Genomic DNA, 24229 nt, shown 5'->3' on the forward strand with positions numbered 1-24229 from the left:
TTCTATAATAAATACATATTTTTATAAAATACTTGGTGTGGTTCTTTTCACTTAATCTACACTATAAGATTGCATTCTGGTAAAACAAGCTGCTTTACACGCCCTCTGGACTAAGGCTGAAGGCTGCTCTCCATAGCTACCACTTAGAGAGTTTTCTAAGGTTGTCTACGGGGGTCAAAAGAAATGATCATATCACACCTATCACACCTATGCTGCGAACTCATCGCTGGCTTCCTATTGAAGCCAGGACTATGTACAAGACTGCGTGTATCACCCATAAAGCCATTTACACGTCGACCCCTCGCTACCTAGCCAACAAACTCAAGATATCAAGTGGCTCCAGACCTTCATGGAATGCTGAAAATCTGCTGCTCGAACCTCCAACCTTCAAAAGGGAAAGACTCATGGTACCATCTTTCTCGAGTAATGTGACAAGGAATTTGCTACTTCCAAAGCTTCCCACCACTACCTCTTTTCGGGTCTTCAAAACGGACCTTGAAACTCTCCTCTTCCAAAGACATTTTCCTCAATAACACTCCTTGCCAAGCATACCACCAGGCATACGCTCACACATTTAATGACATGACTGTAAGATGACACCCTTGAGAGCTATTACGACCTTTCTGCTTCAACTTTGTAAATATAAAATATGTATTTATGTAACTCTATGTGCTTTGTTTGCTAAATATGTAATTTGTATTGAATATGTTATATGTAAATAAGTAAGTATAGTAGCTACATGTCTTGTCACCTCTTGTTACTCTAAATTTCTCATGTAAGGCTCTATTGTAAAGTGTTCTGACACCACTGGGAAATGTCCACGTTGTATAAAATCCGAAACGCATCAATAAACAATAATAACCTCCAATGCGACACTTTATAGAGATTGGAGTATTAACCAGCAAATATATCATGAATACATATTCGTGTAGTCACCTCTTCCTTCAATGCTGCATTAACATGGGAAGGCTCTGAGTTTCTGAACTCAATAACCAAACCTGCCTGTCTGCCTGGCCTGGTTTAAAGGTAAAAGCGGTTTCAATGCCCTGTGATGAATGGCTAGCGTAGGAAGACACCTAGCAGCGTCACTCTCGGCGCATGCGCACGTCTCGACCTCGCAGGCTCGCGCAGCTGACGGCGCAGGCGCGGAGTATCCATGGAGGCGGGGCCCCGCGCATGCGCGCCGAGGCCGGGCCGGCCCACCCTCCTCAGTTGTGTCCTGGACTCGCCATGGCGGAGGTCGAGCTGCCGCCGCCCCCCGTCAAGCGCCTCTGTTCGCGGCCGTACCCGGCTCCGCACCGCGGGCCCCCGGCCGGCTCTTCCTCCTCACCGCCCGCCAGGCCCCCGCGGCTGCCCGAGTCGCTGCTGGACTGCGCGGCCAAGCGCGTGGCCGAGAGCTGGGCCTTCGAGCGGGTGGAGGAGCGCTTCAGCCGCATCCCCGAGCCCGTCCAGCGCCGCATCGTCTACTGGAGCTTCCCCCGCTCCGAGCGCCAGATATGCATGTACTCCTCCTTCCAGTGCCGGGGCGGCGAGGAAGGCGCGCCGCCGCCGCCGGCCGGGGGCGCAGCCGGCTCGGCCCCTGCGCCCGCGGCGGGGGCAGCAGCAGGAGCCGCTCCGGCAACTCCCACGGGGACCACCGCCGCGGCGGCCCCCGCCGCCGGGGACGGGCTGCCCTTCCGCCGAGGCATCCGCCTGCTGGAGACGGGCTGCGTGGAGAATGTGCTGCAAGTCGGTGAGTGCCCCTTCTTGAGAGCCCCCCTTATTCTTCAGCAACTTCGGAGCCCCCCTCGCTCCTCAAGCACCCCCGACAGATGTCTTGTCCTCAGTGCTACTGTAGACTGCCTACGTGACGTGCAATGTAAACAAAAGCGATTACGTGGTGTCTGGTTTTAGCCTTTATCACTAATGTACCCCAAAATGTAGACACGGGTCCCTTAGCCTAGAACCGACCCCTGTACTGCAGCGATAAAGAGATTGCCCTCCCTGCCTGTCTTCTCAGTGTAAACAATGCACACTCAGCCCCTTGTATAAACACTCCTGTCTATAGCGCCTAGACACGGCTACAGATTCACCCCAAGTAGCGCTTTGATCTTCTTCCCACATCCATTCCACTCCTGAGCACAGTCCAGTTACTATCAAAATGCAGATTCTTAAAAAAAGCATTGCCTTTTTGCCCACCAGACCAGAGGGTCTGCTGACTGTCCAGCCGTAAACCCAATCCCCCAAACAGTTTTCCCTATCTTCTGTTCCAAAAAATAAATATTTCTCCCACATGTCACAATTTTAATAAAGTACGAGTATTCACTAATAGCATTTAGCCCCGAATTGAAAGAATACTCCCTATAAAACCTAATTGTTCCCTAATCTCGCCAACCAGGCATCCCCGTTTCTAATCTGATCCACGGACCCAAGCAGCCCCCACAGCCAAATCATGCCCTAATCTATCTCCGATCCAGCCCTTAACCTAATTATCCCAACCAGCCTTTACTCGAAAAATCAACAGTGCGCCTTGATCAATCAAGCCACTGACAGGCGCCCTGTCTGCCCCCAAATAACTAGACCAGCCCCCTAGCGCCTCACCGGCCCTCCTGCTCTCACTATAAATGATTAACCTCCAGTGCTCGGTGCTGCTCCTAGCCCGGCCCCAGTTCGCGCCCCAGTGCCTCCGCTTCCTCTCCCTCCTTCCCGGCCGCCCCTGTACACTCCCCGTACATTCCTTCCTTTCATCTTCCGCTGGGACCGGCCACTCTCCTCCATTTATCTCCCTCTCCTCCTTGGAAGCCGTGCTCACTGGAAGGGAAAGATGAAACGGACAAGGGCCCGCAGCACAGCCCGGCCCTCCCGTCTTTCCAGCAATTTTCCAAAGTGGCAAATCTGATCTATTTTTTTCCGGCCTGGATGTGCTCCGGGGGAGGGAGGGCTGTCAGAGCGAGAACTGGGCTGAATTCATTCCATGTTGGGCCATTGTTTCCAGCCCTGCTGTGTGCATAGTGCCTTACAGTTGACGCACAATGGCCTGTGTTTGGCCGACGGAAACCTATATGGATCTGAATTCCAAGGGCGTCCTGTGGGGATTTGTAGTCAAGTGACTGGATTGCACGTGCAAATCCAGAGATGAATAATGAAAAGGGAAAATGCAAATTCTGTCATTTCGTTTCCAGCGCGAGTTATTAAAAGCCTTTTCCCGGTCTGTTTAATTTTTAACACCATGGACTTAAGTGACTTATTTTTAGCCACGTTAATAATTTATGGCACGTTTGTCCTCTAGAGTTTGTATCGCTCTAAATTTAATGAAATCTGTATTGTGAGCATCTACTGCGTTGTAATGTAGAAAGGGAGCGGGCCTTTTTATTAAATCTAAGGAAAAACACTGCTACTGTTGACGATCGAGTGCTTCCAGAATAAGATGCACACAATTTCGTTTGTGTGATAGAAATATATATTTTTTCTTTACGTAGGCCTTGCTGCCGCTCACCCTTGTTTTTTTTCTGGTAGTAATCTGCCCTGTGATTTATTTAGTGTTTGCTTTGCCAGATGTCATTATGTAGCAATTTGTTTTGCAAATCTGCCTACCTATGCTGTACGCAAATGTATGAAAAGTTGTGTTTACACTTCGCCAGTGGAAGAGCCGTGTTTGCTCTGCTGTTTGTGCTCGGGTTTGGGTGCGGGCCCACTGGTGACTGGGTATATGACTGTGTTTGTGGTGTCTGGTGCCTTGCTGGGGTTCACTTGGCAGCGCGTGGCTGAGGCTGGAGGCATGCCCCGGGGCCTGTTTTTAAATGATTTACTTTTGGCACGCGTGGAAACATGCCAGCCGCGGTTTATGTTGCTTAACCTGAAACTGAACATAATGACGACGGGTGGGATGCATATTTCTGGACGAGGCGCTGCCCTGTTGGTGTAGTTTGATGGAGGTGGCTGGAATGTGCACCCAGATATCTGCTTTTGAGTCCTGCGTCGCCAGCACTGCATGTGTGCCCCTTCCAGGAGTGAAGGGACACAATCGCACAGCACTCTGATATTTTCTGCGACACAGGGGTGACCACCGTCGGTCCAAGGGGGCTGGGTCCTCGCCCGAGTGAGGAAAAGGCGGTGCTGCTTTACGTAGTCACTCTCTCGTGAAATACTATTTTGGATCCTGCCTTCCGGGCCTACTTTGGATACTTTTCCTGTAATATGTATGATATTCATCGAATGATTGCAGTAAGGCGGGTGCTTTTACACAACCAGCTGAGGAAGGCACTTTCAGGATCAGAGAGCCCCGCTGACTTGTAATAGGGGCTGCCTTCACAATTGTTCCTCTACGTTAAAGAGTCGGATTTAAACCCATGAAATAAGAGTTTTTCTTGTGGAATTCGATGAAAGCCCGGGCTTCGGGGCATTTCCATGAGAAGGCCTCTTTCATATAGCTGAGCCTAAAGGGTCTTTAATACAACAATGCCTTTGATGGGGCAAGTGTTTCATCTCTTGCAGGCGGATTTCCAGATAACCCTCCTAGAGATGCTGGGGGAGGGCGGGGCTTGTGTCCCCTAGTGTGCTCGTGATTGGTCGAGGCTAACGCCTGCCTTTGCACTAGGGCTCGAACTTTGATGTCTGCCTGTCACCGAGAGACTCTAATAAAGGCCCCATGCATGCTCCTTAGAGGAAGCTCTTGCTCCCATGACACTTCTCAGGCAGTACTGAATCGCCCTCTGTCCACAGGCTACGTACAGAGAGGCCAAGGGTGAGAAACGAATGTCACTTTAAATGAGTTGTGTTTAACTGCTGAGATTAGGGTTCCCCATCTGGCTGCATTGTGTGAACCTGGGTTTTAGTTCCAACACCTAGTCACTCAAATAAGAAGTGGGAAGCATATGTGTGCGTGGGGAATACCTGATTCCAGCGTTCACTTTCCACACTTCCAGTGTTTTTCGGCGAGTGGCCGACACTGACTGGGCATCCTCTTTCAATGAAATACATTCTTTTAGAGGGCGCAATTGATCACCGTTTCACGTGTGATTATCACTTAATCACTTTCTCTATGGGCACCGATGTGTCTGAAATACTAAACTACTCATTCAGTGAGTGACCTTCTGTTTACGTGTGCATTTCTGACTGTTTTACTCCCCACAATAGCGCAAGCTCAGCGTATAGTAACTTTTCCCTACAGGGCCTGAGTAAAAGCTCAGCTTTGTCTTCTCTGAGCCTTTCCACCCACTAGCGTCAGCCTCTTTTGATGGGGCTCGCTGCATAGTGTAATTCGCCCATTAGTACCCAGAGGCATGCCTCGGGGACTGATGTGTAGGCCTGGGCGTGGAATTCCTCGCCACTCGCGGAGTTTGCAGTTTTCTCCACTCCGCGGCTTGTGGAGGTCAGAAAAACTGTCGAGCGAAGTTTTTTTTCTCACTTGCGCTCGCCACCATTAAGTTGCTGAGCAGGGGAAATCATATTCCAGACCACCTCCCAGCGAGATTTCTCAACACCTGCTGTCGTGGATAGTTGAGGAATCTGGCACTGGAGTAGAACATCTACCAGAGCAGCAGAAATTAACATCGCCCTCTTGCGCCTGTGTGATGCTGTTCGCACTGATTTTATAGAACATGGCAAACACCCGGTGCTGAAAATCAGCGCAAACGTTGAGCCGGAACACAGTCCGTCTCTTGTGGAACTCTACCCAGGCCTACTGATGTGTGGTGTGTATCACACAAGTACCAGCAGTGTGCTTCAAGTCCTGCCTCACTCTTCCGTGACTTTTCTTTTTATTTAAAGAGGGTTCACTTCCTAAACACATCCTGTTATTTTACTTTTAGTATTGGATTGGGTGCAGCCCTACAGTAGAACAAGAATTCAGTTACTTCTCTCTCAAACATACACAAACTTGGCTTCAGGAATTCTTGGCGCACATGTCTGCTGACAGTCTTTTGCACCCCCTTTAAAAACAATCCAGTCAAATGATCAGGGCTTCTCGGAAGGAAGCATCTCATGTTCAGGTCCACGCGCTTTCTGAATCATTTACTCTGGTCTTGTAGCTCAGTGGACAATCTGGAGTATGTGTGAAACCTCCTCGTCACAGGTTTAAATCTGTGTGGGTTCTCAGCTTTTCATCCTTCTGCAGGGTGGGTAAGAATAGACATTTGTTATCCAATACTAAAATGCTCCTTGCAGGAGATGGGATTGTTACAAATATACATAAGGCTATTTTAAAATTGCGACAGGCACATTCTGGGTTGCAGCACCCTTGCCCTGATAAACAAGGGCTACATTCTGATCCCTGTACATCAGGGGCGACTCCTCCACTAGGGCGGCACAGCGTCAACCTGCTGCTTTCTTGCAGTGCGAGAAGCAGAAACATAAAATGGTAATAACTTCCCGTTATTATGTTTAGTTGCGGGCGGGGCTGCTCTGCGAGCAGACAAGGCAGGGGAGGAGTAGTGTACCCACTCCTGAGGGCACAATGACTGTTTGGATGGCCCTCTGGGGCCGCCCAAACCAGTCATACGCACTCCGCCTTTTCCCCGTTCAGGGTGCAATGCAGCCTACATGGAGAAAATGGCCTCCTCGTAAGCCCCTGGCTGGGCGGCGTCCCCACAATCACAATGCTGCCATTGCAGTGTTGTGATTGGCTCAGGGGAGGGAGGCTGCCTGCTTCCTGTCCCTTCCGGAGGCAGGGGAGCAGGAGCAGGCGACTAGAAAATGCCAGACCCCGCAGGCGGACAGTTAAGCTTTTTCTTTATTATTATTAAATTACCCCCTCCCCGCTGTCTCCCCTGCGTTTAATGCTGGCTGTGACTGCTGTACACACACATTTAAAATTGCTCTATGGTCAACCCTTTTGAAACTGATGAAAGAATCGAGGGCGAGTCGGGGACTTGGGGAATCTGGCACAGCAAGCACATGTTTTTTTACCTTGAAAACCCCCATTTTCCTAGTGTCAAGTGAGAATGGGGTTTTTGGCACACACTAACACCACAATGCTGGGTACCTTCACCTACCCATGCAGTAAATACCACGTCAGCAGCCTCTACTTGAGGGCCACTGGTGGGTTTACTGACAAGAGACCTTTGATCTACGCTGACTCAGTTGTGTGTTAATTGGCCTTTAAAATTGTACAGACCATAGGCCACAGTGCATAGCAAAGTATCTACTTGTCCAAGGGACACAATGCTTTAAATGAACTTGTCCTGTAAAATAAAAATCTTCTTGCCACATGGAGTGTGATGGCCAATTATGGTAGCGTTCTCATATCAAAGGTCTGATAAGGTTCTCTGATTTCATGGCTAATTATATCAGGCTTTGTAATCTAGCAAGGATCTGGTTTTTGCCTCCTTTTCTAAAATCTACTCACTTGGGCTGAAAAGCAGCACGAGGGAGTAGATTTAGTGTCTAAATGCCCTCTGAGTCTGTGCACACTCGCAAGCTTAAATCCTTACAGGTATTCCCGACTCCTCTCCAATTTCATTTCACATTGGAAACAGTTGGAAACTTAGGGCCTGAGTAGGATGGCGGGCAAACTTTTGTCACCCGGTCAAAGACGGGACCGCCTGACAGGCTGTCGGCGGCCCACATTATGATGCGACCGCCTACACTGCGGTTGCAATGCCTATTTTTTGCATTGCGTCAGGTGTGGCTGGCTGCAGCACCCTCCGCAATGCAAAAAAGGAACAGCATACATATCCCTGCACTATGTGGCTGTCACCATGTGGTGCATTCCACAAGGTGCAGGGATCTGTAAGGGGGCACCATAGGCACCTCAAGTGCCAACAGCTTAGGGCCTGGGTGGAAGGGGGGACAGCTAAAGGTCCCTAAAGTCACTTTCCGCGTGCCTGTTCATGGCTGGTTAACCGCCATGAGACTTGAACAGTATGACGTACCTGTTTTCCTCCTTTTGGTGCAGAGACTGGACAGGGTGTGCCTGCTTTTGGTCCATGCTATCAATCGATTAATCAGGTGAATTGTAAGAGCTCTACTCACCCGTGAGGGTCTCAAGGCGTAAGGTGGGGGGGGGGGGGCGGGTGGTAGCAGCTCCGATTAGTCAAAGAATCAGGTCTTGAGTGTCTTCTTGAAGATGTTCAAGCCTGATGTCGGTCGTGAGATCATTCCAGGTTTTGGCTGCGACGTAGGAGAAGGCTCTGTCACCTGTTCCGGCTCAGCTGATGCTAGGGGTATCGGTGAGGTCGGGGATCAGAGGTTTCTTTTGGTTAGGTGGAAGGAGATTCTTTTGTTGAGTTATTGGGGTGCGTTGTTGTGGAGACATTTGTAGGTTTGGTTGAGTATCTCGAAGGTTACACTCTTTTTATCGGTGAACCAGTGGAGGTTATGCGGGTATTGGGTGATGTGTTTGTGTCGAGGGATGCCGAGTCCAAGTCTGGCTGCGGTGTTCTGTATGGTCTGGAGCTTGTGGAGCAAAGACTTGTTGATCCTGGCATAGAGGGCATCACAGTAGTCGATTCTGCTGGTTATGAGTGCGTGGGTGATGGACTTTCTAGATCCGGGGTGGGGGGGGGGGGGTCCATTTGAAGGTCTGTCGGAGGATGCATAGGGTTTTGAAGCAGCTGGAGGCGACGACATAGACCTGACAGGTCATGGAGAGGGGGGAGTCGAGAATGATGCAGAGGTCGGTGGTGGTGGGAGGGCAGAGGGGTAAGGTCCGAGGACGAAGACCTCTGTCTTCTCAGAGTTGAGCTTAAGGCAGCTGCTGCTCATCCAGGATGCGACATACTTCATTCCTTCCTGGAAGTTGAGTCTGGTGGTGGTGAAGTCCTTGTTGAGGGAGAGGATGAGCTGGGTGTCATCGGCGTAGGACACTATGCTGAGTCCGTGCTGGCTGATGATGGCAGCGAGGGGGCCTATGTATATGTTGAAGACTGTAGAGCTGAGCGATGATCCTTTGGGGTACTCCGCAGTTGATTTCTGTGGGTTCAGAGAGGAAGGGAGATAGTCTGATTCTTTGGGTTCTTCTGGTGAGGAATGAGCCGATCCAGTTGAGGGCTGTTCCTTGTATGCCGGCGTAGTGGAGTCTGGCGGCGAGTAGGGCGGTCTCGGTTTTGTGTTTGTGGCGGAATCCATGTTGGGAGGGATTGAGGCTGGAGTTCTCTTAGGTGAATTTGGTTAGTTGGGCGTTGACGGTCTTCTCTGTGACTTTGGCCGCAAAAGGGAGGAGGGAGGTGGACGTATAGTTCTTGAGGTCCGTGGGGTTTGCTGAGGGCTTCTTGAACAGAGGTGTCACTTCTATGTGTTTCCATTCAGCGGGAAATATGCCGGTCTTGAAGGTGGCGTTAATGGTGCGTCGTAGTTCTGGAGTGATGGCGGTGACTGCTCTTTGGAAGAAGTGTGGTGGGCAGGGGTCCGTGGGGGCCACTGAGTGGATGCCTTTCATGGTAGAGACTGTGGCTTCGGTGATGACTGAGGTCCAGGAGGAGATGGTGGGCCTGCTGGTGTTGCTGGAGAGGGTAGTGGTTTCAGAGTACAGTGTCTGATCGTTGAAGTCGCCGTACAGGCTCTTGATTTTCAGATGGAAGTAAAAGCCAAGCTTGTTGCAGCGGTCCTGAGATGGGGTGATCTCTTTGGTTTCGCTGTGGGGCTTGGTGAATTCCTAGATGACGCTGAAGAAGAAGAGTTGCTGGAGTTGGCGAGGATCTTGTTTTGCATGAATGTCCTTTTGGTGGATATTATTCTTTGGTGGTGTTCCGTCATGGCGTTCTTGTAGGTGGTGCCAGCTTCTGGTGTTTTGATGTTTCTCCTGTTCTGCTCGAGGCGTCTGCAGGTGTGTCTGTATTCTTGGAGGTCGGCGATGAACCAGGTGGCCTTCCTGGGGTGCTGTCTGTCGGGGTTACGTAGTGGTGCGAGCTTGTCTTCGAAGTTGGAGATTCATTTGTAGAGTTCTTTGGCTGCGAGGTTGGCGTCGGTCGAGGTGGTGGGGGCATTGTTGAGGTGACTTTGCTCCAGTTCCTTCGTGGAGGGTTTGGTGCAGGTTTGGGCGGCATGGGCTTGTCGATGTGGAAGTGAACTCAGTGGTGGTCCGTCCAAGGAGATTGCATGGTATGGCTTAAGTGGATATTGTTGCCTCCCGCGAAGATAGGGTCGAGGGTGTGTCCTGCTTTGTGGGTAGACGTGGTGACGAGCTGTTTCAGTCTGATGTTGGTGAGTTTGTCCAGTAGGGTGGTGGAGTTGAGGTTGTCAAGGTAGAAGTTCAGGCCCACGATGAGTATGTAGTTCAGGGAGGCGATGGCGTGCGGCTCGATGAGGTTGGTGGTGGCGAACGGAGAGGGGTGTCTGGGTGGTCTGTAGACAAGGGTGCCTTGAAGGGTGGTTCTCGGACTGGTCTGGACCTGGAAGTGGAGGCGTTTGGTGGTGTGGGAGGAGTTGGTGGGAGCTCTTGCGTGCGATGGCGAGTCCTCCTCCTGGGCGGTCCTTCCTCTGGATCTTGTATCTGACGAGTATGTCGGTGGCGATGTCAGGGGCATAGAAGTAGTTGGTCCAGGTTTCTGTGAAGAAGGCGACGTCTGGTGAGAGGGTGTCGAGGTGGTCCCAGATCTCCACGGCATGTCTGTGCAGTGAGCATATGTTGAGGAGGATGAAGTTTAGGGCTCCGGATGTGTTGGTGTTCGTCGTGGGGGCGGTGTCTGCGGGGGCATGATCGGAGGTGAAGGTCTGGCGGCAGTGACCGCAGGAGTACTGGCCGTTGGTGTTGATCGGCGTTTATTGCTGGCAGTAGTTGCTCCTTCCGGGGCTGAGTGCGAGGAGGGCAGCTGCATCGTAGTGGTGGATGGTCGTTGGGCCAGGGCCCTTGGCGCTGGTCGCGGTCAGGTCATGGACGGGTGGAGATGGGTTTGCCTTTGGCACGCCAGCGGCGCTACCGAGCTCAACGCCAGCTAAAGTTTATTGCCTTCAGTGTTTGAGTAAGTGAGTTGTATAGTGTATTCCATGTCTGTTTACCAGAGATTTGGTGGGTGGGAGGGGTGCATGAAAGCAACACGGGTAAGAGGAGGGTGGTGGGAAGTAAGTGTGCAGGGGAAGAAACCAGGATGAAGGGAACAATGTTGAATGTACAGGAGAAAGCACACTGGCGAGTAAGTAATGTGGAGCTGAGAGAGGAAAAAGCACATTGGCTGGTGAACGCAAGAGGGTGCACACATCATGGAGGTGGATCGTGGAGAACCACACAGGCTAGAGAAATGCAGAGGGAAACAGAAGCACAGTGGAAGACAGCTTGAAAACGCATACACTCTTGCTAGATGCTTACACAAAAAGAAAACTAGTATTTGGAAAGGTGAGGAGTCTACGTACACAGTTCATGCTCCAGAGGAGGGACAAACCCAACAATAGGAAGATGCGCCCACACACTTAAACGAATAAGAAGCAAGCAAATGAGTGACAAAGAAGCCAACAAATAGCAAGGAATAGGTGGACTCTCAGCCCATTGTAAACTAACAATATGTTTTACAACATACAGCACTTCGAGGAGGCGAGTTTTAAACAGGGACTGTGGACCGCATGTCCAGTTTGTTAATGGCTAGCTTGAATAATATCCAAAGGCCTCCATCTGTACCTCTATTTAGCGTGTGTGGAGTGCACTGGGGTAGGTGGTGTGCAGGATGAGGCAGGGGGCTTGGGCTGAGTACCTGAATGTTGTGAAAGGAAGCGTGCACTATGTTAGATGGATGCTCACTTCTACTTGTGTAGCCTGACGAGTATTTTGCTTTTTTGTGAGGGAAGGCTAGTGAGGTGTGTGGAACAGTCATCTGTGGTAAATTTAGGGTTGATCTCCATTGGTCCGGGTCACTTTGTGAGTCTGTCCTGGATGATAGCCTTATGTTTTGCCAGACTTCATGTTTACCAAATAATGTATTTGTCTCTGTAATATAAGTAGATAAACACATACATTGGCTTTCGCCCAACCCTATTGGTCCGTTTAAATGTCCTTCACAATTTGAATCTTCCCATATCTGCATACAGCTTAGAACATTGAGTCAGCCACTTCAGTCATTGGTTGTCTGTGCTACAAGGATTGCATTTTGCTTAAAATGTTCGCTTAAAATGTTGTTCACTTAAGTGCCAGGGGTAGTTGCGTAATCTCTGCTTTTATTTCTTGTTTATTTTTACTCTCCCGTTAGACTTAAGCGATTTTACTTTTAAAAAAAACCTTTTAATTCCTGTTGCATTTGTATGCAAAAATAATTTGCAGACTTGCAGAAGCCTGAACTGTTTGTCTTTGCCAATGCTTGTTATGTCTATTTGTTATGTTTTCACAGGAATGACGTTTGGTAGTATCCAGCGCGCTCATTGTAAGAATTTGTGTCTGAGACGTGCATATTCACTTTGACCGTCTGTTTAATTATAAATTGTCATTTCATGCTGTACGTGTTTAACTCGTGAGTATAGGTGTTTAATTTTAACCGCAGGCCAACTTGTTTAAGGTGGTTAGCCTGTTCTCTGCCTGTCTCTATGATTAGTAGCAGGCGTGTGTAACCTTGGGTTTTTGGGTCTAGCATGAAGGCCACGATCATAGATGCCTAAGACAGGAAATCCAGGCTACAGGGGTGAACAGTTCACTCCAGCATTGCTAAGCTGTTGCCCGATATCCAGCACCACCACATCTGTTTTACTGGAGGCTTGTGGGTTGTCCCCTATTAGGGTAATGTGCTCGAGCCGTGTCTGGCACTTCGCCGTGGGTTAGATTTGCTGTGGATAAGAAGAGTACCGTAACTTCTGTTGGTTCCTACGTGAAGTATTCACCTCAGAGCCGGCATCTGTTCATGATCTCCTTTTGGGAGTAAGCCGGGGCCTGCTCGTTAAGGTTGCATTCGTGGGCAGAATGTAGTTACAAACGACTTTGAGTGTGAAGCTGCCCTGAGTAATAATCCAGTGTAGAAGTGTTGCGTGCAGGTGAAGCTGCGAAGGTGTGAGCTAGCAGTGAGTCACTGTGCAGTGGAAGGAAGTGTCTCGGGCAGTGTTAGTCAGTGCTGAGGAATGAAATCATTAATACTGTATTCATCGCCTGATCATGGCTCCTCCATTGTGTTGGTTGGGATCTGAGCTCTCCTCATTGGGTTATTCATTTATCCAATAATCCCCTCTGTACTAGATGTGACCTAGTCCTCTTAATCTGGTGGCTGGTCCTCATGCCTTGCGGCTCTCCGGTGTTCGACAGAAGCATTGCTATGTAGCCCTGTTGCTTTCGAAGAATATTAATAATTACACTCTGTGCAGTGACCCGAGGGACTCATTTCTGATGCATTTACTGGTTGGTGGGTGGATAGCCAACATCCACTGCACTGGTCCCGGAGCATAAGAGTTTAATTAATGCAACTTTGGAGTGCATTGATTTGACCGTAAGCAGTAATGATCATTGCATAACTGCACAGACATGCATTTACACTCCTGCACTATTATCTGCGTGTATTGTTTTAAAACGCTTGCGTTTTGGTGCATACTTTATACACAGTTGAATTTGTGGCCTGTAGTATGTGAATTCAGCGTTAAATCATGTCCCCCTTGAGTTTGTTTGCTTGCAGTGCCAGTTATGTGATTGGTAGTGTGAGGAGGGGGCTCTCGTTTAATGTATTTACAACTTGGCGGCTGTGCTGAGACACCCACTGGGCCCTATGTTATGGCCGAAGGTCTCAGGAATACTGTAGACTGAGATATTAATGTTATAATACTAAGTGCCGGAAGCATTGTTTTACCTCTTCGTGAACTGCATCAAATGTATTAATTGATGCTGAACTGGCTTTGCTCTGAGTTGGCAGGTCAAACTTTGGCATTGTAGAGAATCTTGCTGCAGTGGTTCGTGTTTATTATCTGCATCCGCTGGCGGCTTAAATGGAACCGACAGCTGTAGCCTCACGCGGTTTGGTACCAAGGTCTGTCCCGGTTTAGTTAAGTGAGTGGATTTAAGGGAAGGATCCTCTTACACATAACTAAATGATCATAGATGTACTTCGAAATTCGCTGCTTTCCTGTTTTTTTCCTTTTTGACAATGCAGGTCTTTATTCTATTTGCCAGGTGTGTGGATACGAATGAATAGAGAATGTGTTTGTATATCTTTATATATTTTGCATGTTTTTGAATCCGAAAAGTCCTCCTTTCAAGCAAAATCTCTTTTGTCTAAACAACGTTTTCTAGAGTTTGAGTACTAGTTGGCCATGCTCTTCTGCCTGCAAGACTCTCCCGCCTGGAAGACTCTCCCCACTGAATTAAGTAGGAAGAATTTACCTGTGCTGTATTACTGCCTGTTTTTTAGGTCTCAGCGCGCGCATATGCTGTCTTGAACCAAGACCTGCTGTATTTACATTGAGCTTTCATCCCTCCCATCTTTTTCCAATTGTTCTGTCATCTGCCTTTCTAAATTCCTTTCTTTTTATTGGCGTATCGTGTCTATTTGTCCTGTCTTATGCTGTTTTGTTAATGGTCTAAAGACTGTCCCTGCTACATGTATTTCTTTCTTGCCTACTTGGTTTATTTCGTCTCATTTTACTTTATTTTTTTTTTTGCTTTAGCTTGTGTTTACGGATTGTTGTTTTTGTTTTTCACTACAAGCGCTGAATGCGATGTTTTATTTATGTTTAATATGTTTAGCGTGTAATTGTGTTCTAGGTTTACAGTAACACTTTGAAAGTTATGTGCTTTGCTTTGAAATGTTCCCCGTTTATACAGTGTTTAAAGTTTTTATTTTTTTTGACTTGCTTAGGCAGCGGGGATCTGTGTTTAGGCGCACTGAATAATCCGGTGTATTGTTATACGCACTCTCTTGATCTATGCGTTTTTTCGATATTGTTAGCTGTTTGGCAAATGTTATTAACCTGAAATGGCCCAGTAGCAGTGTGCAACAACATGATCTGTGTATGGGCGCATTGGCTAATCCCGTGCAGTTGTCCCAGCCCTTCCATTATATACGTTGCATTAATATGGGTTCTCACAAAACGTTCTTAGCCAACAGGATCTTTTGTTTTGACACATTCACTAATTCTGTGTAGTGTTAAAACACGTTCTTTTAATCTACGCGTTCTTTTGAAACCGTTAGCTTTTCAGTAAATGGTTTAAAAATGATATGGGCCGGTGTGCTTGCTGTGCAATTGACACTGTCCCAGCCCTTCCAGTACATACGTTGCATTAATGTGGGTGTCTATACATTTTCTCAAGCGGGGCTTGCAGTACTATTGACACGGCTTCAGCCCTTCCAGTGTTTCAAATGCTATAATATTGGATTTCTAAATTAGGCACTATGGGCCAGATGTAGGTAGCGAAATACCGGTCGGTAACGGCCGAATTCGGCCGTTACCGACCGGTATTTGGCTTTTGAGATGTAGGTGCCTGAAAACAGGCCATTTCGGTAATTTTACCGAATCTGTAAATATACCGGTCGGTAAATTTACCGACCGGTATTTTTACAGATTCGGTAAAATCGAGATGTAGGTGGGACTCTTCTGAGTCCCACAAGCCCTACAAAATCGGTATTTTACCATCAAATACAATTTGATGGTAAAATACCGATTCAGGTGTGCATGCACATGTGTGCATGCACACCTGTGCCATATGACAGGCAGACCTGCCCTTAAGGCAGGTATGCCTGCCACATGGCACCTGAACCCGTTTTGGGGGTGCTAGAGGGTGTCAAAGTGACACCCCCTGCACCCTTGTGAAATTCGGTATTTACCGATTCGGTAAATACCGACCGGTAAATGCCCAAGCATTCCTATGGGCTTCAAAGCCCATAGGAATGAATGGGCATTTACCGGTCGGTATTTACCGAATCGGTAAATACCGATTTTTACCGATTCGGTAAATGCACATCTGTATTTACCTACATCTCGGTACTTATATTTTACCACTTCTTAAATACCAAATCGGTATGATTCGGTATTTAAGAGGTGGTAAAATAAATTTACCTACATCTGGCCCTATATTTTTTGCCTTTTACCATGCCAAAAAACGGAACGTTAAGGATAAAGTGCCTGCCACTGTGTGCACGTGTTTGGCTTATGCACAAAACGTTCTTAGGCACCAGGATCTGTTTGTACACTTTCACTAATACCGTGTACTGTTACAAGTTTTTAATCTACACGTTCTTTTGATACTGTTAGCTTTTTGACACATTTGATATAACTGAAATGGGCCAGTGCCGATATGCTGCATGTAAAGCACAACTTGCTGTGCCATTGACACCGTCCAAGCCCATCCAGTATGTATGTCACAATAATAAGGGTTCTCTAAATTACCTTCGAAAATATTTGTTTAAAAGGGTACTTTATTATTTTTCTTTTTTAGTTATGTTTGTTTATATGGTGTGTGTGTGTTTGGTTAATGCACAAAACTTGCTTAGGCAACAGCATCTGAGTATCGCCGCATTAACTAATCTTGTGTAGTGTTATACACATACTTTTGATACTGTTAGCTTTTCTGCAAATGTTCTAAATTTTAAATGTACCAGTGTGCTGCATGTAAACCACAACTTGCTGTGCCATTGACACTGTCCCAGCCCTTCTAGTAAATATATAACATTAATGTGGGTTTTCTACATTTTATCAAGCAGGAATTGCAGTACCAGTGACACGGTCCCAGCCCTTTCTCTTTTCACTTTAATTCTTATTCACTACATCCACCCTCTACCACTTTATGGTATTCCTTCCATCAGTTATTCCTTCCTGACAGTCGGGGGATCGTGCTAGTGAGAAGCGCAGCTGCTATTTTTGTTACTGGAAGCAGATTATTGCAGCACTGCTGCAAAAACTGCCCCCACCATTCAAAAACCGGCCCCCATCCTTCCCGCCTACCAGGAAAAGGCTCTCTGCCGCTACGGCCAGTCCGGCCCTTTCTCCATAACCCAAGTAAAAAAAAAAACACATTTACAATACCAATAGCTTTTACTCTTGCAAATGCGAGACCTGTTGGCTTTGTCAGTGTCTTTTAGCAATGTTCCAAAACATTGCCATAATGCTTTTCTCCATGACTCGCAGCCCTGTGGCTATACAACATGGCTAAAAGACATTCACAACGCCAATGGCTCTTGCATCGCTGAGGCTTGTTTAAGCAGTCATTTGTTTTCTTAGTTCCTGTGCACATCTGGCGCACATCAGTGTGAAGTCTACCCGAATCAGAGGGTCAGATGGGGTATTCAGCCTTCTGTTTGGGTACCGCTTACTTCACTGGTGTAGAACCCGCTGTCTGGTGCCCTTTTTTCCCCACAAGGGAGCCCTTTTTAAAAGGAAAATGAAAACGTAGATTTGTATATTTGGGTCATTACGTGTTGGGATGCCATGAGGTGTGCCACATCTTTCTCTCCTAAGTGCTGTGGAATCCAGCCTCCAAGACGCACGCCTCACCTGCTACCCGCCCTTCCTCCCAGGGCCAGGCATCCTTCACCGCTGTGTACCATTCACCGGCCTCCGCTACCTGTAACAGCCTGCTCTGAATCATCGTCTGAATGTCCCATCCTTGCCACTCCCAGTGCCCCTTTGTCACTGTTATAGTTTGTAGAAAAGATGCTCTGCCCCCACCGCCCAAATGCTACAGCGCAGTACAAGCATAAACATGGGGTAGGTATTTTCCTACTGGCGTGCAGTAATCGGACCCAGAGTGCTTTGTGAGTTGGGCACACAACAGCAGTGTAGGGACCGCTTCCGAGGACTAGGCCTGAGCCATGGGATTTTGAGGCGACTGCTCCTGCAGCATCGCAGCTCTTCACTTTGCATAGAATGAGTAAGCCACCGCTGATAGCCTTAGCAGACAGGACAGCAACGTTGGTTAATTAACTGCTTCCAGCTTAAAGGGCCCTCGCTTGGGCTTGGAACATAATTGCGGAGTGGGTATTTAACTCAGTAGCCACAGAGTTTTCCCGCATAATTATGAATCTGTAGCCCATACCACCTAATCCATCATCTGCTGCAGCATTTTGAGGTTTGAAGAATAGTTTGTTTCTCGCTCAGGTGGATTGAAAGTTATCAAAAACTCTGCCGCACAATTAGTATGCCCTTTGCGAACGTTGACTGATGGCCTTTCATTTCTCAACAGCTATATTTTTATTAAGGGTGAGCGGAGTTGGCCGAGTACCACTATGCGTAATTCTGCAGAGTTGCAAAAAAAAAAAACTCTGTGAAATTTAGCTCTGTTGTGCTCCGTTCCACCCCAATCAATAAAACTGAAATCACACACCTTTTGCTAAAGCAACAAGCAACCCTACCTTTACATGCTAAAGAGCATATAGTTCTCACAAAAGTTACATTGGAAATATAACAAGCAGTGAGACGTGTGATTTTGGGTTCCCCCCTAACTTAGGGAGAGGACCAAGCAGATGCCTTGAACACAAAGAACACATCATGCTGAACGGTAAGGTGGTGGTCCCATCCTCCTAGGACCACCCCAAGCAAAGTTATGAGCAAAAATACAATCCCAACCAAAGGCCCCACAAAGCAGTATGGGACGAGATTCTAGAATGCAGTGAATATTATAGTATCGTCTCTCCCACTGAGCTGGGGAGAGGCGCTGCAAAGTTATCCGAAAATAACTGTATAATTCAGTGTTCTTACATTTGTCCTAACCCATGCAGCTTTTTTTGTTCTTAGATGTGTAGTTTTATTCTAGTATGGCACCCTCAGCTTAGACTATGCTCATGCTAGACAAAAAAAGGAAGCTTACATTAGTAAAGTCGCAGAAAACAGCAATGCTTGTGATTAGAAAATATCAAAAGTAATCCCTTTCTCTCAGAGGACAGTTGATGCTGCAGGGATTAGTAAAGTGTACACAAAGGACATCTGATGCTGCAGGCATTAGTAAAGTGTACACAAAGGACATCTGATGCTGCAGGCATTAGTAAAGTGTACACAAAGGACATCTGATGCTGCAGGGATTAGTAAAGTATACACAAAGGACATCTGATGCTGCAGGGATTAGTAAGGTGTACACAAAGGACATCTGATGCTGCAGGGATTAGTAAAGTGTACACAAAGGAAATCTGATGCTGCAGGGATTAGTAAAGTGTATACAAAGGAATGATGATGCTGCAGGGATTAGTAAAGTGTACACAAAGGACAGTTGATGCTGCAGGGATTAGTAAAGTGTACACAAAGGAACGATGATGCTGCAGGGATTAGTAAAGTGTATACAAAGGAATGATGATGCTGCAGGGATTAGTAAAGTGTACACAAAGGACAGTTGATGCTGCAGGGATTAGTAAAGTGTACACAAAGGAATGATGATGCTGCAGGGATTAGTAAAGTGTACAGGACAGTTGATGCTGCAGGGATTAGTAAAGTGTACACAAAGGAACGGTGATGCTACAGGGATAAGTAAGGGGTACACAAAGGACATCTGATGCTGCAGGGATTAGAAAAGTGTACACAAAGGACATCTGATGCTGCAGGCATTAGTAAGGTGTACACAAAGGACATCTGATGCTGCAGGCATTAGTAAGGTGTACACAAAGGACATCTGATGCTGCAGGCATTAGTAAGGTGTACACAAAGGACATCTGATGCTGCAGGGATTAGTAAAGTGTACACAAAGGACAGTTGATGCTGCAGGGATTATTAAAGTGTACACAAAGGAACGATGATGCTGCATGGATTAGTAAAGTGTACACAAAGGAACGATGATGCTGCATGGATTAGTAAAGTGTACACAAAGGAACGATGATGCTGCAGGGATTAGTAAAGTGTACACAAAGGACAGTTGATGCTGCAGGGATTATTAAAGTGTACACAAAGGAACGATGATGCTGCATGGATTAGTAAAGTGTACACAAAGGAACGATGATGCTGCATGGATTAGTAAAGTGTACACAAAGGAACGATGATGCTGCAGGGATTAGTAAAGTGTACACAAAGGACATCTGATAATGCAGGGATTAGTAAAGTGTACACAAAGGAACGATGATGTGGCAGGGATAAGTAAGGGGTACACAAAGGACATCTGATGCTGCAGGGATTAGTAAAGTGTACACAAAGTACAGCTGAAGTTGCAGTGATTAGTAAAGTGTACACAAAGGAACGATGATGCTACAGGGATAAGTAAGGTGTACACAAAGGACAGCTGATGCTGCAGGGATTAGTAAAGTGTACACAAAGGAACGATGATGTGGCAGGGAATAGTAAAGTGTACACAAAGGACAGTTGATGATGCAGGGATTAGTAAGGTGTACACAAAGGAACGATGATGCTACAGGGATAAGTAAAGTGTACACAAAGGACAGTTGATGCTACAGGGATAAGTAAGGGGTACACAAAGGACAGTTGATGATGCAGGGATTAGTAAGGTGTACACAAAGGACAGCTGATGCTGCAGGGATTAGTAAAGTGTACACGAAGGAACGATGATGCTACAGGGATAAGTAAGGGGTACACAAAGGACATCTGATGCTGCAGGGATTAGTAACGTGTACACAAAGGAACGATGATGCTGCAGGGATTAGTAAAGTGTACACAAAGGACAGTTGATGCTGCATGGATTAGTAAAGTGTACACAAAGGAACGATGATGCTGCATGGATTAGTAAAGTGTACACAAAGGAACGATGATGCTGCAGGGATTAGTAAAGTGTACACAAAGGAACGATGATGCTACAGGGATAAGTAAGGGGTACACAAAGGACATCTGATGCTGCAGGGATTAGTAAAGTGTACACAAAGGACAGCTGATGATGCAGGGATTAGTAAGGTGTACACAAAGGACAGTTGATGCTGCAGGGATTAGTAAAGTGTACACAAAGGACAGCTGATGATGCAGGGATTAGTAAAGTGTACACAAAGGACAGTTGATGCTGCAGGGATTAGTAAGGTGTACACAAAGGACAGTTGATGCTGCAGGGATTAGTAAAGTGTACACAAAGGAACGATGATGCTGCAGGGATTAGTAAAGTGTACACAAAGGAACGATGATGCTGCAGGGATTAGTAAAGTGTACACAAAGGACAGTTGATGCTGCATGGATTAGTAAAGTGTACACAAAGGAACGATGATGCTGCAGGGATTAGTAAAGTGTACACAAAGGAACGATGATGCTACAGGGATAAGTAAGGGGTACACAAAGGACATCTGATGCTGCAGGGATTAGTAAAGTGTACACAAAGGACAGTTGATGCTGCATGGATTAGTAAAGTGTACACGAAGGAACGATGATGCTACAGGGATAAGTAAGGGGTACACAAAGGACATCTGATGATGCAGGGATTAGTAAAGTGTACACAAAGGAACGATGATGCTGCAGGGATTAGTAACGTGTACACAAAGGAACAATGATGCTGCAGGGATTAGTAAAGTGTACACAAAGGAACGATGATGCTGCAGGGATTAGTAACGTGTACACAAAGGAACGATGATGCTGCAGGGATTAGTAAAGTGTACACAAAGGAACGATGATGCTGCAGGAATTAGTAAAGTGTACACAAAGGAACGATGATGCTACAGGGATAAGTAAGGGGTACACAAAGGACATCTGATGCTGCAGGGATTAGTAAAGTGTACACAAAGGACAGCTGATGATGCAGGGATTAGTAAGGTGTACACAAAGGACAGTTGATGCTGCAGGGATTAGTAAAGTGTACACAAAGGACAGCTGATGATGCTACAGGGATAAGTAAGGGGTACACAAAGGACATCTGATGCTGCAGGGATTAGTAAAGTGTACACAAAGGACAGTTGATGATGCAGGGATTAGTAAGGTGTACACAAAGGACAGCTGATGCTGCAGGGATTAGTAAAGTGTACACAAAGGACATCTGATGCTGCAGGGATTAGTAAAGTGTACACAAAGGACATCTGATGCTGCAGGGATTAGTAAAGTGTACACAAAGGACATCTGATGCTGCAGGGATTAGTAAAGTGTACACAAAGGAACGATGATGCTACAGGGATAAGTAAGGTGGACACAAAGGACAGCTGATGATGCAGGGATTAGTAAAGTGTACACAAAGGACAGCTGATGCTGCAGGGATTAGTAAAGTGTACACAAAGGACATCTGATGCTGCAGGGATTAGTAAAGTGTACACAAAGGAACGATGATGCTGCAGGGATTAGTAAAGTGTACACAAAGGAACGATGATGCTGTGGTGCTACTCATGGGTACACAAAGGACAATCGAAGCGGCCCATTGTTCTTCAGTAATACTGGGGTGTATGCAAGAGTTGCGCTGTTTAGTATAAGGCATTAGTGCACACCCTATTCACCTGCCTGTACAATAAGCTTTTCTTTCACCCATAGCCCACACAGATTCCCTTTATCGGCCCAGTTTCTGGCACATGGCCGTAAGGTGATCTAGTTCCTGGCTGGTGGGTTCCATTAGGATCGTTCAAATGACGCCACAAGATGCCCCTTCCCCTCTGGTTCTGATAGGTGGTACTGAGTGGGGGGGGCTGCCTGTCGCTGTCTCCATATTTTTGGAAGCACGCGGCTGCCACCACCTTCCGAGCAGATGGTAATTTTCTTGCCTCCTTCTTGTTGTGTTATTCTTGGGCTGAAGCAATGAGCTGGTGGCGACTAGCGTCGTCTGAGTGATTGGTTTGCAGTGCACTGAGGGGCGGGTGGGCGAGCGCCCCTCCGTGCTGCGGTTTATCAGTATGCATGAAAGTGTCAGCTTCGGATACAGCGCCATCACTCATGTGCCGCGAAGTGTCTGCTCAAGATGGAGCAGGTTTTGTGAATCTGTGAGGGGAGCCGTGCAGCCTTTGTTGCCCGCTTCCCTCAGTCGACCTATTCATGTGGCTGGGCAGAGGCCATTAACTCTCCGCCACCGGCCCGTCATCTGCCTGTAACCTGTCAGTGCAGCGCCCTCCACCCTTTCACACGTGATCGCATTGGTATACATTTCTTCTGCTTCCCTAATGAGGCTCGGGCAGCCAATGGGTGCCCGAGGCTGGCTCTGAGCAGGATTGCGCCCTGACCCAGATACATGGCCTGCTGGGGGGACTCCCTCCTGTCTGGGGAGCCCAGACAGTGAGTGAGTGATCCCGCCACGGACAGCTGTGTGCACGTACTCACTCGCCCGGAGATCCCGGATTTCAGCCATTGATTGAGGATTGTTGACTAATAATGTGCCGGAAAGGGGGCGCGGGGGCAGATTAGAAGCTTTTTCGCACGTCTTATCTTATAATTAATGTCTGCTCCTGTGATCTCAAATCGCATTCATTTATAGGGATTTGCTTGAAGATGTTGACGCCAATGTGTACATTTTTTCCCCGCCATGGCTCTTTCTTCCCTGGTATAACGATAGGTGCCAGCATGAGGGTGAAAAGTTGTAATGCTACAGAACAGATTGCGCCCACCCTTAAATGCAAGCTATCCGTGCCCCTCTCCCGTAACTGTTCTTATGGGCCAGCCCGCCTGTTTTGTAATTGTATTGGCATTTATATAGCACTTATTATCTCTGACCAGGGGTTGAAGCACTTTTTCGTCAAGTACCACACTACTCTGGAATCCAGTTCTGGTGAATTAGTATAGGAAAACATGAAATTAATTTGAGCTGTGGACGTGTTTGTCTGTTACTTGGATTGAAAAGGACAGTGGAGGGATAGATCAGGGCAGGGTTTGCCTTTATATAGTGCTTGCTACAGCCAATGAGATGTTGAAGCACTTGTTGGCTGGCACAGAAATCGGTCAACTCAGGATGGATGTGTGATTCATTTAAACAGCAGCGTCTCTTCTGCTAAGGCGGAGGAGCATCGCCCCACTGCCAGGAGCACAAAAGAAAGGAAAAAATCAAATAATAACTGAATGTTATTATCATTTTATTTTTTCCTCCTGCTGCGTGATGGGGTGGGGCAGAACTGTAGGGGAAGAGTGGTGGACACTCCTGTGCATTGCAATGGTTGTTTGGTCGGCCCTCTCGGCTGCCCAAAACAGTCATGCGCACTCCCCTGTTCTCCATGCAGGCTGCATTACAGCCTGCATGGAGAACATGCCCACCCCTCCAGCCCCTGGCTGAGTGCCATGTCACTTGCTTTCTAGGCTCACGCAGATTGAGGTCACCACCATACTGGCCTCTGGGAGACAGCATTGTGGGAGGAAAAGTGCGAAAATATTGGCAGACTTGACTGATGGTAATAGTAGAAGTCACCAACCAGTACAGTTCGACTGTCCAGGTACTAAGGCTAGTGGAAGGTTGGGCACAATAGTGCAATGCGTAACTAAGATTAAAGATGAACCCCTCACCAATGTGCACCTAACAGAGGTCAGGCCACGCCCTAGATGGGGAGAAACGTCTTCTCTCCTGTGGCAGTATTGCCCAGTGCCTGCAAGCATGCTGCCTTCATATGGAGTAAAT

General features: G+C 47.4%; 1 protein-coding gene across 2 annotated transcripts in view; it reads left to right on the plus strand.

Annotated features, from left to right (window-relative positions):
• Positions 1 to 1156: 1156 nt before the first annotated feature.
• Positions 1157 to 24229, plus strand: part of ZSWIM5 (zinc finger SWIM-type containing 5) — a 304027-nt gene continuing 280954 nt past the window's right edge. The window contains exons 1-2 of one of the 2 annotated variants that reach the window (XM_078671759.1): positions 1157 to 1502; positions 1607 to 1732. Coding sequence is in view for 1 of the 2 variants with exons in the window: in XM_078671758.1 (XP_078527884.1) it covers positions 1177 to 1732 (556 nt within the window). In the remaining variant the exon portion in view is untranslated. Of the gene's footprint in view, positions 1733 to 24229 lie in introns of both variants that reach the window. The other variant, XM_078671758.1, reaches the window with a different exon arrangement.

The sequence above is a fragment of the Lissotriton helveticus genome, chromosome 1_2, assembly GCF_964261635.1.
Source record: "Lissotriton helveticus chromosome 1_2, aLisHel1.1, whole genome shotgun sequence".
In the NCBI taxonomy this organism is placed as follows: Eukaryota; Metazoa; Chordata; class Amphibia; order Caudata; family Salamandridae; genus Lissotriton; species Lissotriton helveticus.